Here is a 17,863-nt window from a genome sequence, read left to right as displayed (position 1 = left end):
AAACTTCTTCACTAAATGTAATTATTGTTGTTGATTTTTCATATAACCCATGTGGAGATAAGAGTATTCCTATCTTTCCCTAGCTTACTAAGTTTTTTTAAAAATATAAATAGGTGCTGGATTTCATCCTGTGATTTCTCTGCATTGGTTGAGATGATTGTTTTCTTTCTTTAGTCTATTGATGTGATAAATAACATTGATTTTTTGATATTGTGCCATGTTGCACTTCTTAGATAACCCATTATTGATCATGATATATTGCTTTAAAAAAACACAATGTTGTATTCAGTTTGATAATTTTCCTATGGGTTTTGGGGTCTACATTAACTTTTTTTTTACTTAAAAGACTTTTAGTTTTTTTAAGAGCAGTTTTACATTCACAGCAAAATTGTAAGCAATGTACAGAGCTATTCCATATACACCCTGCCCTGACTCCTGCATACTCTCCCTTGTATCAACACCCCCCGCCACAATGGTACATTTGTTCCAGTGGGTGACCTACATTAATACATCATAACTACATTAGGGTGATGGGTTTGGACAAATATATAATGACCTACTCATCATTTTATCACCATATAGAGTAGCTTCACTGCCCTAAAAATCTCCTGTGCTCCGCCTATTCATCCTTGCCTCTCCTTAACCCCTGGCAACCAGTGATCTTTTTTACCGTCTCCATAGTTTCACCTTTCCAGAATGTCATATAGTTGGAATCATACAGTCTATAGCCTCTTCAGATTGGCTTCCTTCACTTAGTAATATGCATTTAATGTTCCTCCATGTGTTTTCATGGCTTGATAGCTCCTTTCTTTTTAGCATTGAGTAATATTCCATTGTCTTGATGTGTCACAAATGGGAAGGTATGTCTTAGTTGCTTCCAAGTTTTGACCATTATGAACAAAGCTGTTATAAATATCCGAATGCATGTTTTTGTGTGGACATAAATTTTTATTAAAAAAAAAGATGTATTTTTTTCAGATTATCAAAGAAAAATAAAGTGGAACCATGTCTCAACATCGCTGGATTTTCATCTTTTACAGCAATAAACCTCACATGGTCATGGTATATAATTCTACTATGTAATGGGCCTCTTTTTATTTTTTATGATTCCATGTTTTTGTTTCATATGTAATATCTTCTCAACTTCTTAAACATATTTATCATGCTTATTTAAACTTTTTGGTTGCTATATTCCAATATCTTTGCTTCACTTGGTTTTGTGCATGGTTGCCTGTAAGAATTCTGGTATTCTAGACAAAGACAGGAACATCAAAAGGGGTGTTAGGCCAAGGAGGAAAGATAATGGCTTCTCTTTGAAAGTATTGACTTTGAGTAGGTCAGTAGGACATCTGAGGGGAATGTTCTGAAGGCGGTTAGGAAGAAGGTAGAAGTTGAGAGGGGATGGAAAGAGACAATTGTGAGCAATGAAAAGAGGCCATCAGAGAAGCTGAGAGCTGGGAGGTGTCAGATCATTGCCTCTGCCTTAAAGGGGCCTCTTTTAAGCTCTGCCCTTCTCAGCCTGCTCTTTGCAGTTTCCGGGAAGATTGGCCTGGAGACTGGTTCTTCCTGATTTTGCCGCACGCTGAATGCAATCCAGTGGAAGCTGGAGATGGCTCTCTCAGTCTATTTTCTTTTTCTTTTAATCTGAGCTTGGCAGCCATAGACGGGGAGGGGAGAGGAGCAGTTGAGAAAGGTGGGAAAGAAAGCCCCAGTTTTCAAAAATGTATTGCCTTCTGAGCATTTGGGGAGCTGCTGGGAAACCTAATTCCCAGCCTCCCCCCCACCTAGTAATTCTTGTTATTAGGTCTGAAAACTTCCTTTTAAAAAAACTTCCCATGATTCTGAATCAGGTGGTCCAGGGACCCAACTCTGAGAAAGATGGAAAGGAAAAGAACTACTCTGGGTCTGGTCTGTATGCAGAGGGGCAGGCAGTGGGGTGGGACCCAGGAGTTCCTGCACTCTCTTCTCTGCTCTCTCCAAGAAGGGGCACTCTGCATTCCATAGCATCTGGAAGTGTAAACTTCTGGCTCCTTTCAGCTATGTTTCTCTCTGATTCTTCCAGCTTAGGGAAAGAAGTGTCACAGGGACTCTGGGAACATCTGGTGAATATCTATTGAAGAAAACTATCTTCCACTAAACATGTGTATCTTTCTGAACCACCTGGCTAGAGAAGAGGATTATTTCAGAAATTCCCAACTTTCCTTTAATCATGCTGTCAGTTCAAAAACTTATACACAGACTAAAATCTGGGGCTTTGAGGAGGTAAACAGATAAACTCAAACGCAGGTGATGGTGGAGCTGCAGGTGACAGCAAAGTTGCAGCTGGCAGGCATGTGCAGGCTTCCCCTAAAGGTCTGTAGAGTAGTATTGAACCAACCAAACAGTGCTGGGAAAATAAACTATGCATCTGGGTACTTGACCCTAGGAATTCAAGATAAAATATTTTTCTTTTTTTGTCACTGAGTGAAGCAAAGCTACTAGTCTATTCTACTGGCAAAGAGGCTGGACCTTCGCTTTCACTAGTAGTGAGGATTTCTAGCCCTGCCCACATCAGCTAGCTAATTGTGTGTGTGCAAATCTAGTTCAAACACAGGAGAAATCCTAGGGGGTAGGGAAATGGACCTGTTTTCCTGTGTGTAGTATTTTACACTGGGAAATATTCCTAGTAAGTTTGCTGATTACTTTTTCAGTTTATGAAAATTATGTGTGCCTGGAAGTCTTCTTGAAAATAGGGTGGATATAAAATCTTTACCTCCTCCCAGGACCACTCTGGAAATATCACTAAATTGTTAAAAGTCATGTTTTGAGTGTACTAGAGGAATCTGACTTTAAAAATATAATTTTTTCTAAGCTGGAGAATCTTTGTTAGGTGGATATTCTACTGTTTTTGTTTGTTCGGTTAGTCCATTTTTGACAAACTATTTCTGTGTTTAAAGTGAGGTCTAGTGGAGCTATAGTCTATAGTCTGAGTCACCTGGCTATCTATCTATCTATCTATCTATCTATCTATCTATCTATCATCTATCCATTCATTCATTCATTCACTCATTCATTTCAGCTCTGTTGAGGTACAATTGACAAGTAATTTGTAAGATATTTAAAGTATTCATTGTAGTAATTCAACATGCACATTGTGAAAGGATTTCCCCTATCAAGCTAATTAACACATCTAACACATGTTTATTATATTTATCTTTTGTGTGTGAGAGAACATTTTAGTTCTACTCTCTTATCCAATTTCAGTTATACAATACAGCTCTCAACTATAGTCACCATGTTTTACATTCGACTCAGATCTTACTCATCTGATTGCTGAAAGTTTACCAGCCTTTCACCAACCTCTCCCTACCTCCCTCTCTCTCTCTAGCCACTGGCAACCCCTATCTATTCCCTGTTTCTATCAGTTCTACTTTTTATTTATTTTAGATTCCATGTGTGAGGAATACCATGCAGTATTTGTCTTTCTCTTTCTGGCTTACTACTTAGTATAATGGCCTTAAGGCCTATCAATATGTCTGAACTTGCAGGACTTCCTTTATTCTCATGGCTGAAAAATATTCCATTCTATGCATGTAACATATCTTGTTTATCCATTCATCCATGGAGGGACACTGAGGTTGTTTTATATCTTGGCTACTGTGCATAATGTTGCAATAAACACAGGAGTGCATATATCTCTTTGATATCCTGTTTTTATGTCCTTGGGATATATGCCCAGAAGTGGGATTGCTGGATCATGTGGCAATTCTATTTTTAATTTTTTTGGGGGGGGAACCACCATCTTCCTAGTGGCTGTGCCAGTTACAAGGGTTCTCTTTTCTCCACATCTTTGCCAACACTTGCTATTTCTTGACTCTTTTTTGATGGCCATTCTAAAAGGTGTGAGATGATATCTCCTTGTGGTTTTGATTTGCATTTGCCTGCTTATTAGTGATGTCGAGCATCATTCCATGTACTCATAGGCCCTGTGTATGTCTTCTCTGGAATATGTCTACATTGTTCCTCTGCCCATTTTTAACCAGAGGGTTTTTTTTGGGGGGGGGGTTTGTTTTGTTTTTGAGTTGCATGAGTTCTTACATTTTGGATGTTAACCCCTTATCAGATATAATTTGCAATTTTTCTCCCATTTTGTAGTTGTATTTTATTTTGTTGGTGGTCTCCTTTTCTGTGCAGAGCTTTTAGTGGGAGGAAGAAAATATCTACTTAGTAGAAGTAGAAAAAAATGAAGCAGGGACAATAGAAAAGATCAATAAAGCTGAAAGCCGGTATTTTGAAAAGGTAATGAAAATAGACAAATCTTTATCTAGACTTACCAAGAAAAAAAATGAAACAGGATGCAAAAATGAAATTATAAATAAAAGAGGACACATTATTACTAATACTACAAAGATACAAAGGATCAAAAGATACCAATATGAACAATTAGAGGCCAAAAAATTGGACAATCTAGAACATGGATAAATTCATAGAAGCATACACTCTATTAAAACTGAACCCTAATGACATAGATATCTAAACATACCACTAGTTAGTAAAGAGATTGAATCAGTAATCAAACATCTCCCAAGAAATTTAAGTCCAGAACCAGATGGCATCTCTGGTGAATTCTCTGAAACGTTCAAAAAAGAATTAATACTAATTCTCCTCAAAATCCTCCAAAAAACAGAAGTGGAGAAAATACTTTAAAACTGATGTACAAAGCCAGCATTTACTGGCTTTACTTAGTATTTACTTAGTATTACTCTCATACTAAAACCTGACAAGGGCACTACAAGAAACGGAAATTACAGCCTTATAGCCCTCATGAACACAGATGCAAAAATCCTCGACAGTATACTAGCAAGCCAAATTCAATAACACGTGAAGGAATCATACACCATGATCAAGTGGGATTTATTCCAAGGGTAGAAGGATGGTTCAACATCTGCAAGTCAGTCGATGGGATGTACCACATGAACAGTATGAATGGTGAAAATCATATGAAAATCTCAATAGATGCAGAAAAAGTATTAGGCAAAATTCAATATCCACTCATGATAAAAAGAAAACTCTCAACAAAGTGGTTATAGAGGGACTATACCTCAACATAATAAAGGCCATATAAGACAAACCCACACATAACACTATATTCGATGGTAAAACTCTGCAGCCTTTTCCTCTAAGATGAGGAATGATACAAACTGGAAAGGAAGAAGTAAGACTGCCACTACTTGCAAATGACGTACTATAATATGGAGAAAACCCTAAAGACTCCACCAAAAAAATCCTGTTATGACTAACAGACAAATTCAGTAAACTGGCAGGACATAAATCAATATACAAAAATCAGTTGCATTTCTATCCACTAATAATGAAATATCAGAAAGAGAAATTAGAAAACAGTCCCATTTTGAATTGAATCCCAAAATATCTAGGAATAAATTTAACCAATGAAGAAAGATGTGTACACCAAAAACTACAATATACAGATAAAAGAAATAGATGAAGACTCAAAAAATGGGAAAGATATTCCATACTCATGGATTGGAAGAAGTGTCCCTACTACCCAAAGTAACCTACAAGTTCAAGGCAATCTCAATCAAAATTCCAAAGACATTTTTCACAGAAATAGAACACACAATTCTAAAACTTGTATGTAACCACAAAAGACCCTGAATAACTGAGGCAACCTTGAGAAAAAAAAACAAAGCTGAAGTCATCACACCTCCTGGTATTATGTTACAAAGCCATGGTAATCAAAACAGTATGAACAGACTAGAGAGTCCAGAAATAAGCACGCCCATACACCCATATATGGTCATTAATTTAAGACAAAGGAGCCAAGGATATACAATGGGCAAAGGACATTCTCTTCAATAAATGCTATTGGGAAGACTGGACCCCTATCTTACAGCATACACAAAAATCAACTCAAAATCGATTAAAGACTTGAATGTAAGGTCCAAAACTATAAGACTCCTGAAAGAAAACATAGGGGCTGAGCTCCCTGACGTTGGTATTGGCAGTGATTTTTTGGATTTGACACCAAAATAAAGGCAATAAAAGCAAAAACAAGCAAGCAGACTACAGAACAAAAGCACCAGAGAACAACATGTCTGCTCATAGAGGAGCTGCTCTGTGCAGAACTCTTACAGGTACATTGTGGGGATGGATTAAAACTACAGAAATAACAAGAAGTTGAGATTTCAGTCATGAGAACAGAGTTCAGCCTAAGAATAATTACATGGTACATGTCAAGGAGTATAAAATAACGGGGTGAAAGAAACTGTAACGTGACTATATATATGGAGTAAAGAGGCCACGTGTGAGCCTTACTGCCGCTGTTGTCCTTACTGTGGCCGTCAGGGTGACCGTCCTGCCTTGCTCAGCTAGTCATTCATTTCACAAGGGCAGGGACTCTACTTAACCTTGTTTTCTTGACAGACTAAACCTCCCTCCAATCAGAGAGATGGAGCCCGCCCTTGTGTTTGCCCACGGAAGTGGCGGGGTTAATCATGGAGGACTTCACACTGTGGTGTTTTCACAATGAAAAAAAAAAATCCAGACCTGAGTTTTATAAGGGAAACCAAGAGACCTTCGGAAACAATAGCCCAGGACTGGCTTGTGGTGTTTCTACTTTCACATTTCAGGAGGATTTGGTAGCTTTGTTGCTTCAAATCACCCAGTTTTCTCTGACTTTAGTTACCGATCACATTGGCTTTATTTTTTCCCTCATCTATAACTTTAAGTTCTTTACAAGCAGCTTCTGGGGAAATATTATTTTTGTTTATTTTTTTCCCCAAACAGCAAAACAGAAGCAAAAAGAGGTGTATAACATTATCTAGCCTCCAGTGTTCTCTTATTTCTCATGTGATTCTGCTTAAAATGCTCAGACATCATGAAAACACAATTAGCAGGAAAATGTTTCCTCCATTCTTTGGTGGTGAAATAACGTTTTGAATTTCAAGACATTGATTCAAAATTGCAATGCATTGATATAGTCACTTGTGTAGGTGGACAGAAGTACAAATTTAGTGCAAACATGTTTACACAATCATGAATACCACACATTCCCACCATACACGTTTTCTCCAAAGAAGAATTATCTTTACCTAATACTTGTTTAAGACACACATTTCTCATTTCAAAAGGCTCTTTTATAAGTGTTTTAGCAAAAAATGAAATGACCCAGTTCTAGAAACTTTGAGGCTATGCTTTTTGCTTTTGATAAATAGACTGAATGCTGTGTATAAGAAGAAAGAACCAAAGAGAACATCTACTTCAGACAATGGCAGGTGTCTTGTATTAGGCTGCCACAGTAAAATCTCATAGATGGGTGTCTAAGAACAACAGACATTAATTAATCTCAGGTTTGGAGAGTAGATGTCTAAGGTCAAGGTGCCAGCAGGGTTGGTTTCTGGTGAAGCCTCTCTTCCTGGCTCACAGAATGGCCACCTTCTTGCTGTGTCCTCACATGGCCTTTACTCTGTGCATGTGGAAAGAGGAGGAGATGGCTGGTGTGTCATCCTTGTCTTAAAAGGACACCAGTCCTATTGGATTAGGGCCACATCCTTCTGACTCCATTCGACCTTAATTACCTTCAAAAAGACTTAATCCCCAAATTCAGCAAAATTTGGGGTTGGACTTCAATATATGAAACTGCAGGGGGGGGGGACCCAATTCAGTCTACAACAGCACAGATGCCCCATATCCTACAATTAAAAAGTAAGAGACATAATGCCCTAGCCTGACAGATTGCACGCCCGAGCACAGGATGAAAGAGACTTTATCTAACTGGCATCCGGGGATCCAGGTTCTTAGAAGTGTGGAGGAACTGACTCTGGCTTCTTCCAGAGCTCTTCCTTAACGAGCTGGACCCACTCGTGCCTCATGTCTGCAGCAACATGGTTCACATGGATCTTGACTTTCCAACCAGTCACAGCAGTTTCTCAGTTTCTCATAGGTTATGCTTCAAGCTCAGTCTTCATCATTTCACCTGCTGAGAGTTTTTCTTCCAATGTGTACGCTCTGCAAAATGCCTGTAGTTGTTTCTTAGAACTCTCTGGTTTGCAGGCTCCCTGCTTCTCTCTGACTCGTACTGCAGCAGTTGGGTATAGAAATGGAAATAGATGGGTGTCGGGTTGAATTTTATTTTTATAATGGAAGGGAGTCTGTACCAATTGTATTATGTGTACAATACTTTTACATGGTTGGTTTAACTAATCCAAGGTCTTGGGCTCTTGTTCTGGGATTGCCTCATTCTTTCATTCATGCATTCAATTACTCAATCAACAAATCTTTATCAAGCAGCTACTATGTGTCAGGCGTGGTAATAGATAATGGGGACATGACAGTGAACAAATAGCTATAATTCCTGTTCTCCGAGAATTTATAAGTTATGGGATCTTGAACAAGTCCTTTGGTCTTTCTGAGACATTTTTCTCATCTTAAGGACAGACAAGTAGAATGGTAAATAATCAATGTTGAAATGAGTCATTAACATTTTGATTTTTTCCCTTTAATTATTGGAATAATTAGGTCTCTTAAGGAACTGGAAAATCAAAAAAATTATACATAAGAAAAATTAAAATCGCCTGTGATCTGTGCTAAATGATGTTAATCTTTTGGTGTGTTTCCTCCTAGACTGTTGCTACATCTATGTACACATGTGTTTTACACACATATAATTTTGTTTAAAAAATGTGGCATCATTTATAGTCTGGTTTGAAATGGAGAATTTTTTTCTTAGTATTATTTTATAGATACTTTTCATGTCATTGAATGTTATTATTATGCTTTTTAATGGCAGTTTGGTAATCTATCATATAGATATATCATAATATTTATTTCATTTAGGACATTTAACTTATTTTCTCATATTCACTAATATAAATACATAGCAATACATGTCTCTGATTGCTTCATTAATATAAATTCATAGAAGTAGGATTGTCAGCTCAAACAAGTTTTTGCCTATTGAATATACATTGCGAAATTTCCATCCAGGAGCTTTGTATCAATTTCTATGCCCATTAGCTATGTTCAAGAATCTTAGTTTTCCTGAATCTTCACCCATATAAATATATATATTTTGAAAATCTTTTTGCCATTTTAATAAGTGAAAATATGTATATTTCTTACTTTAAAAATTACAAGGTAGAATTTGGATGAACTTTTCATATATCTTTTAACTATTTGCATTTCTACAATTCCTACTTATATCCTTTGCCTATTTTAATATTTTTTCTTATAAACTTGTTAGTGTACTCTCTATGTAAAAGGTGTTAAACCATTTTTTTTTACATATTGCAAATATTTTTTCTACTTGTGATTTGCCTCCTCCATACAGGGTGGGGCAAAAGTAGGTTTGCAATTGTGACTACATGTAACGGTTTATTCTTGTATTATTATTTATTAGTTATTGTATTATTTCCATAGGAACAAATGTAAACCTACTTTTGCTATACCCTGTGTATGTATTTCAGATTAAAAACGTATATATTTGTTGTAATCATATCTATCTGTTCTGCTCTTTTTGTTTTATTGTTGTTTTGCTCTTAAATCACAAGGTTAGATTTTTTTTTTTTAGCTTGTTTTTGTTTGTAAAGTGTTGGGTCTGTTTTGGGAATTTCTGTGTCTATTCTGCCACCTCAGCCACCCTGTATTTGTTCTGGCCTTTTGTATGCAAGGTCTCATCAATATCATTTCCCAGCCCCTCTCTTCATCCTGTTCCTGTGCACTGTAGGATGTTTCTCCGTCCTGACTTTCACACTGATCCGCGGCGTTGATTCTGTTCTGGAACTTCTGTGAAAGACCTTCCAAATTAAGCTATGGTATGCTTAATGTCCTTCCTTTATTAACTCAGACAGTACATCATCTTCTTAACTAGTTGTCTTATCTCATCTTTTAGATTTTATCCTCAGTCTGTATTTTCTTCAATGAAATGGCATTAAACATGTACCTTTTGAAATTTGCTTCTATTATAGTAAATATTTTGCATTGAAAAAAACAAAACCCACCCTTGATGTCTCCTCCCTGAGGGTTTTTCCAAATTCTTGTTTTGTATTACGGAATTTTTTCAGAGGTGCCACTCATCCTTGGCAGAACAGAAAGTTATTAAGGCCTGCCACATGTCCCCAGTGTGAGTGGACTGGCCTTGGACCTTCTCATAGAATCTTCGAGCATCTTGTGATGGAGTACTGGGTTATAGACCATTTCGGTGGCTTAGCAGCCTGGGCAGGAGATCCGGAATCTGGGGCCCTGGGCAGTTCCAGCAGAGGAGTTTTATTTCCTCCTCCTCTGTGTTGGTAAAGCCTTCCTCTAGGGGCAGGTTCTCTCTTCCTAGGTTTCAGCTGGACCGTCTTCCACTCTAGGTTTCTGTATCCAGCCCCCTTTCTGTTGGAAAGGTGCATCACTTGGGGAAAGAGCCACACTTGCCAGAGGAATCTCACCACTTGTGGTTCTCTCTTTGGTTATCTGCTTTTAACCTTGACTTCCTAGTGAGGTCGTGCTATAGCTTTTCCAGGGCCCTGGCACCACTCAACCTCGGAGTGCTGAGTTCTTCTAGTGCACATTCTCCTTCTTCCCGAGAGATGGAAACCCAATCTCTCATCAGCCAGTCATTCTCGGGCAGCCTGGGAAGTCAGACACTTAGTATTTGTGATCCTCACCCTACAACAGGGGAGTCAAACTCATTTTCACTGGGGGCCACATTAGCCTCATGGTTGCCTTCAAAGGGCCAAGTGTAATTGCAACTCCTTAATAGTTAAGGAGTAGTTACATTTATACAGTCCTAAAATTATTTTGGCCCTTTGAAGGCAACTGGGAGGCTGATGTGGCCCCTGGTGAACATGAGTTTGACACCCCTGCCCTAGAATGAGTCTAAATACCTCAAAATTAATGGCATGTGAGAATCACTTTTCTGTAATTATCAGTCTGTTACAGGTTTCTCTTTTGCTTATAGTCTTTGACTTATTTCAGCTGGTTTCTAGAAGGGGTATAATTAGATATCTATGATGAAGTAAGACGGTGAAGACTTAACTAGGAAATCACGAAAGGATCTTAAAGCTTATTTGAAATCACACCTCTCCTGCCAGCCTCAAAGCTGTGATTTGAGGATAAAATGAGATGATAAACGTGAAAAAATTTTAAAGGCTGTTTGGAGCATTATGCAAACACAAAGTCACTTTATCTCCACATTTCATGAGACCCAAAATCAGGAGCCTTGTTGGAAGCAACTTTCAGTTGTGAATTTTTTAAAAATAATATGTGATAATGGAAGATGGCTCTTTAGGTGAAGCACAAAGCCACTCTATTTCTCTGAGTTTCTCCCCCTTCTTTCACAGCAGTACTTCTGAAATAGAGGTTTGTCGTCTTCTTTATTCCCCCAAGGAGAAGGCTGGCCTGAATTTCCACTTCAGACTGTTTCTTTGAGTGCCAAGAGATTGTTTCAGCAAAAGGAACTAATCTGCAGATAGGTCTGCCCCTGCACAAAGCCTGGCATCAGGGGCAAGGGCTTTAATTAAAATGGAAGAGTTGGTCATTTCCGGCCTTTCTGGGAAGCTTAAAGCTGATGTGGTTTGAATGAAAGTAATGACTTTTGCTTAAAATGCAAATATTAATGCAAGAAAGAGCTGGAAATGACTCTCAGTGCAATTGAAAGAGATTATAAATTTTTTTTTCATGCCTTCTCTTAAAGTAATTGTCCTTTTCCCTCTTGAAATTCTGTAATGTATACATTTAACATGTAGGATATTTTTCTCTTTACATTTTCTTTCAGCTGGCAATGTGTCTGTCTTTTTACATTCTTAGAAGCAGTGCAAATTTTAGGTATTAATAAGTCTTTGAAAAAGTTGTAAGGATTTGTTGTTGTATATGCTTATTTGTATGGCATAACCAGTTTCAGAAATAGCTCTTTCAGGTCTTCTCAGTTGGGCTGTCTGGACATTTGCCACCTGGCCCCATAGTCTCAATTCATACACAGAAAGCAAAAGTGACCATGTTGTGAAAAGTACACATTTTTATCCTGGCACATTTGTATCTCCTAAAATAAAGTTTTGAAATTTGAAGTAATATATATTGCACTTGGGTTAAGTACACTTATCTAATCACCAAGTATTGCCATAAAAAATGTGTTTTGAATGTTGATAAGACATTTATAAGGGTGGATGGAAATGTGGTCAATTATACTAGTACGTGCCAAAAGCATTCCAGATCAGCGATATTTTTTACTAATTAAAATCATTGTGAGTGAAAGGTATACTTAATGAGGAGTTACAATGGCTTGAGCATTGTGAAGTTATTTTTCTTATATTAAAGTCCAAATTATAGAAATTAAAAATGGGAACTACCCATATTTCCTCTACCGTAATAAATCATGCTTCTCCCCACCTCTGACGATATCCTAATGAATGTTTATGTAGCTGAAATTCCAGTAAAGAGCAATTTTGAGTTTAGAATTGTTCATTCAACATTCACTATGTAGAAAGAAGTTCTTTTTTCAGTGTTCGGCTGAGCATTAGGGCATTCCATTGCCACTTGTTGTGCATGTAGCTGTTTCACAATTTTTTTCTTTGTTTCTTTTTAGATAAAACTGCAATGGACATCTTCACTCAGATTTCATTTTAACTTTCTGTGGGGAAGGTTTTATTTTTAGAGTAAATCGAAGGAAGCGAGATTACTATGCCACACGTCAAGCAATGCAGGCAGTTAAGGGGTCTAGAGGAGCCAGATGAAGGTTGGCACTGGAGGTGACTCAGAGAGTCCTCGCTTGAGAAGGAGGGAAGTGTGCCAGGAAGACAAGAGAGGGCTCACTAGCAGAGCTGTGCCCTGCTGTTGAATCGTGTTGAACACACCCCAGTGCTGAGGCTGGGCAAGGTGCTGAGCTCCTCACTGGGAAACTCTTTCCCTTGGTCAACCAACCTTTGTCATCCTTAGTAAGTGGCTTTGGGTGTGAATCAGACTAACTGCGAGGGTGCCTCCATGGTTACTGCCTTTGGGGTTTGGACTTGCAGCCCAAAGTCTAGGATGGCTCATGGGTGGGAAGGCATTGGATATGGCCTAGGCAGCCTGGAGAAAGCAGCAGGAGGGAAAATTGCTGACCAGACAAAAGGGACACAGTAAGTGATAAGCAAGACCACCTCCACCACTGTTCTGAAATCAGGTGCTGTTGGCTCTGTTTCTCTTTACCCACACACAAGGGCAAAGGCGGTGCCTGTAGGGAAGTCAGCCCTCCTTCCGTCACACTGCGGGGGGGGAGGGGGGAGCTGAAGGTGCAAAACCAGCCTTTAATGAACAAAACTTGGTAATACTCCTTAAACTCCAACGGCATGGCTTCACAGCAGAGCTGATCGTTTATTTCTATGTCTTTTCGGTTACAAGTTCTTACTAGTTTTATCAACCTGCAATTAAATGACCCAGTGAACGCTGCCTTTGCTGGAGTCTTTATGAAAGAAAAGTAATATTTTAGGAAAGAGGGAAAAAAACAACCACAAAGCAGGCCACATTATGAGATTTCCAATTTTGCTACGATTTTGCTCTCTGGGAATCCAGGGCTTCGAGTAGATTGGTGGTGTAGGAACTGTGATAAGAAATTTTTCTGTGGTAACAAATGAAAAATTGAAAACCCACTTTAGCCATAGTTGAGTTCACACTGTTATCACTTTTTCTTTTCACCAGTTACTTGTCTGTTGTACTTTTCAGCAACCCCAGCTCTGTGGCCACATTCAGAGCCTGCAGGTTTTTTAAAGTTCTTTTTTATATTTTTAGCTGTAACAGTATATTCCCAATATTATCAATACCCCTTACCTACAAAGAGCAAACAGAATTGTAGAGAATGTGTACAGATTTTAGTAGTCAACATATTTATCTATAAAAAGAACAAATACTAGTTTGCACCGAATCGTTCTTAAAAACACGCAGAAGCAGAACAATGATGTTGAAATCAAATGACACGGGCCCACACAAATCTCTATTTCTCTGACCTTGCAGGCAAACAAGACTCCAGATAAACCCTGATTTAAAGTTTCTCTGCATCCTAGAAATGGATACAAATATAGTACAAAATCACACTTCAGTACTTTTATAGGTCAATAATATTTTTCATGTTCCAATAGCACTTTTAAACCCATTTAAAAGCTTTAAAATTATTTGGAGACTTTTTAGAGGCAGTCTACTTGCTCTAGGCACAAAAAAAGGCATTAAAACAGTGGTAAATGAAGAAAACCAGGCAGAAAGAATTTACAATATATCCAATAAACAAGATGCAATTTGCTGTGTATCTAATCAATGAAGACAAACCAGCATCCATGATATTGGCTAGAACCCAAATGCTAATAAGGGCAAAGTGGGACCATGACCCGGACAAGGAGAAATGATCTCTGAGTAAAAGAAGGGGACAGAGGATTGGAATTAGGTAGAAGTGGATTCCAGGCAAATTTACATATACAGACTATGGTAGAACCAAAGGTAGGGATTGGTGCAGTCAGTACTGAGAAATGTTTGTTTAGCATTAGGTGAATTGCAATTTTTCATATGTGTTGTCTTATTTATCACGGCAACCCCAGTAAACATTGTTATGTTCATTTTGTACATGGAGACAAGGAGACTCATTTGGGCTATGAACAAATTAGAGTAAGTGACTTGTTCAATATCACACAGTTAGAAAGTGCTAGAGACATAAGTGGGGTTTTGAACTTCTGACAACAGTGATACGCAGCTTAACAATGGGGCTCCATTCTGGGAAATGTGTCATAGGCGGTTCCATTGTTATGTAAACATCATGGAGTGCGCTTGCGCAAACCTCGATGGTATAGCCTACTACACACACCTGGAGAACACAGTATAGTCTATTGCTCCTAGGCTGCAAGCCTGTACAGCATGTTACTGCACAAAACTACACAAGATTAAATGAAGCACGAGAGAAAATGAGGCAATCAAGAGACTAGTTAAATATGAGGCATATGAGGCTGCTGCCAGCATAACACAGCATACTCTTCACAGCAAAATTTTTAAACATTTAAAAAAATGATTTGTAAACTATTTTTAAATATTTTAAAATATCATTTTAATAATTATTAAAAATTATTTTTAAATATTTAATTTTTTTTAGTTATTTTAAAAATTTTAAAAGATTTTATTTATTTTTAGAGAGAGAGGAAGGGAGGGAAAGAGATAGGGAAACGTCAACGTGTGGTTGCCTCTTGAGCGCCTCCTACTGGGGACCTGGCCCACAACCCAGGCATGTGCCCTGACTGGGAAATGAACCAGCGACCGTGTGGTTCACAGGCTGGTGCTCAATCCACTGAGCCACACCAGCCAGGGCAAACTTTTTTTTTATATGTACAAAGAATACACTCCAACATAACAATAAAAAGTATAGTAAGTAAATACATGAACAAATTAACAATCGTTTATTATCATTATCAGTATTAAGTACTGTACGTACCTGTATGTGCTATACTTTCACACGGCTGGCAGTGCAGTAGGTCTGTGTACACCGGCATCACCACAAACACCCGAGTAAGGCCTTGCGCTACATGACAATGGCTGCGACGTCACTAGGCAACAGGGATTTTTCAGCTACATTATAATCTTACGGGACCACCATTATATATGTGGTCTGTCTTGACTGTATTTTATTGCTACCCTTTCCACTCTACCCTCCTGCCTCAGGTAGCAACTTGGAAGTCAGAACTGTAGTATTCTTTAAAGGTGAGGGGAGTCTGGGTGGAGTCTCAGTTGAGCAAAGGAGCAGAGGAAAAATGGAACTACCCCTGGGCATGGACTAGTCAGCGCAGGTGAAAATTGAGCGTCCTGCTAATCCTGCAGGAGGTGAGACTTGATTTGTTTCCTGGGTGTGCCTACATACACGGAGCTTGGGCCCTGACCAGTCCTCCGATGTACTGACAATGTTGTTTGTTTGTTCACGATACCTGACATTGGAAATCTCTTTTGACAGTTTAATTACTGAGACTAGGGTATGAGAACCGGAGGGAAGGGCTTCTGTTGGAGATGCCTCCGTGCCTGGCGCCCGGGGGCGTGGTTTCTCACTCTTTAGGGCAGGGCAGCAGGAACCAGAGAGAAAGTGGACAACCGAGCTTTTCATCACAGTTGGTCCTTGCCCTATTCCCTCCGCTGCCCTGTCTTACTTTTGAGGACAATTATATATAATATTCACTCCAAGCTAAAAGACCCCTGTGCTTTTACCTTTCTTAATGGTGTGTTTTCTAGTCCTGAAACTTTATTGGCTTTATGACCTTGCGCAGGTCACTTAACGTCTGAGCCTTTATCCCATGAAACTCACAGGAGCATGCGGAAGTATTTTCTAATAAAAGTACTTCTTGGCAGTTGCAGTCACTGGCTGTGTTTCCAAAGACTTAAAATGCCTTCCCGTTCACAGTATCTGCTTCTGCTTTTTCTTCCCAGAGTCGAAAACATGCAAGCAAAGTCCGACTCTATTACATGCTTCACCCCAGGGATGGTGGGTGTCCTGCCAAGAGGCTCCGGGCAGAAAATGTGAGTATTTGGCACCATGTGATACCCTTAGACGATTTGTTGTGTTTGCAAAGAACTTTGCAGATCTAGGAATTGTGGCCGTGTAGAAACAGTTCTCATTAAAGATGATAGAAAATATTACCTGTAAGCAAGTCTTTTTTCTTTTTCCTGCTGGAACTTGCAGTTACGGTATTACAGGACTTTTTGATGGTACTGTGCCAGGACCGCACAGAGAAAGAATGCACAGAGGTGCGGGACAGAAAGAGGATGGGTGAGGGGAGACAGGAGCCATGAGAAGACAAATAGCGGGGAAGACGTAACCTAAGGGGCAAACTTGTCAGAAAGAGCGGATACTTTGTTTTTTACAGATTTTATTTTGTCTTTGGTGTGTAAAACAGAATATGAATTTGTTCATGTATAATGAGGACTGTACATATCTTGCAAATAAAAATACTTAAGGTTTGTGATCAGTGTCCCCTCTCCCTGAGGGAACATTTACCTGGGAAGACAAATGATGATTATAAAGTTGCTTTGAGGGTGTCAGGTCAGAACAAAGGGCACTTGACCTTTGCCTTCAGCCAGGTCAAGGCAAAGACTGATGAAATAAATATTCCTAGCAGGGCTTACTTTTCCTAATAAGTGGAAGATTATTTTCTATTTGAGCTGCTGTTTAAAAATTAAAATGTAGTTGGCATACCGCATTATATGAGTTTCAGGTGTACGACATAGTGATTCAACATTTACATATTTCCTGATATGTGAACTCCAACTAAGTCTACTTACCATCTACATACACTATGCAGAGTTATCACACTATTATGGACTATACCCTCTTTTTACCCATCCTGTACCCCTCTGCTCTGGAAATCGTCAGTTTGTTCTTTGCTTCTATGAGTCTGTTTTTGTTTTGTTTTGTTTGTTAATTTGTTTTTAGTTTTTAAGAGAAATTCCACATATAAGTGAAATCATGTGGTATTTGCCTTTCTTTGTATGACTTATTTCCATCCATCCATGTTGACCCAGATGGCAGGATTTCATTATTTTTATTGCTGAGTAATACTCCATTGTGTATGTGTGTGTGTGTGTATATATATCCCCCACATCTTCCTTATCCATTTATCTATTGATGGACATCTAGATTGCTTTCATATTTTGGCTATTACTAGTAACGTTGCAATGAATATAGGTGTGCATATATCTTTTCAAACTAATGTTTTCATTTTTTGGGATAAATACCCAGAAGTGCAATTGCTAGGTCATACGGTGGTTCTGTTGTCAGCTTTGTGAGGCATCCCGTCCTGTTTTCCACAGTGGCCACACTGATTAGCAGTCCCACCAGCAACGAGTGGGATACTCAGAGCCATGACAAACACGGAGGCTCCCACACAGA

General features: G+C 38.7%; 1 protein-coding gene across 3 annotated transcripts in view; it reads left to right on the top strand.

Moving 5' to 3' along the window:
- The window catches only part of ZMAT4 (zinc finger matrin-type 4), a 313,290-nt gene that overhangs the window by 107,583 nt on the left and 187,844 nt on the right, over positions 1-17,863 (top strand). For all 3 annotated transcript variants that reach the window (XM_053916825.2, XM_053916823.2, XM_024578855.4), the window contains exon 3: positions 16,405-16,494. In XM_053916825.2, coding sequence (XP_053772800.1) covers positions 16,405-16,494 — 90 coding nt within the window. The remainder of the gene's footprint in view (positions 1-16,404; positions 16,495-17,863) is intronic.

This window comes from Desmodus rotundus, chromosome 13 (assembly GCF_022682495.2).
Source record: "Desmodus rotundus isolate HL8 chromosome 13, HLdesRot8A.1, whole genome shotgun sequence".
NCBI lineage: Eukaryota > Metazoa > Chordata > Mammalia > Chiroptera > Phyllostomidae > Desmodus > Desmodus rotundus.
Note: the sequence above shows the minus strand (reverse complement) of the source record. Positions and strands in the feature narration are given on the sequence as shown.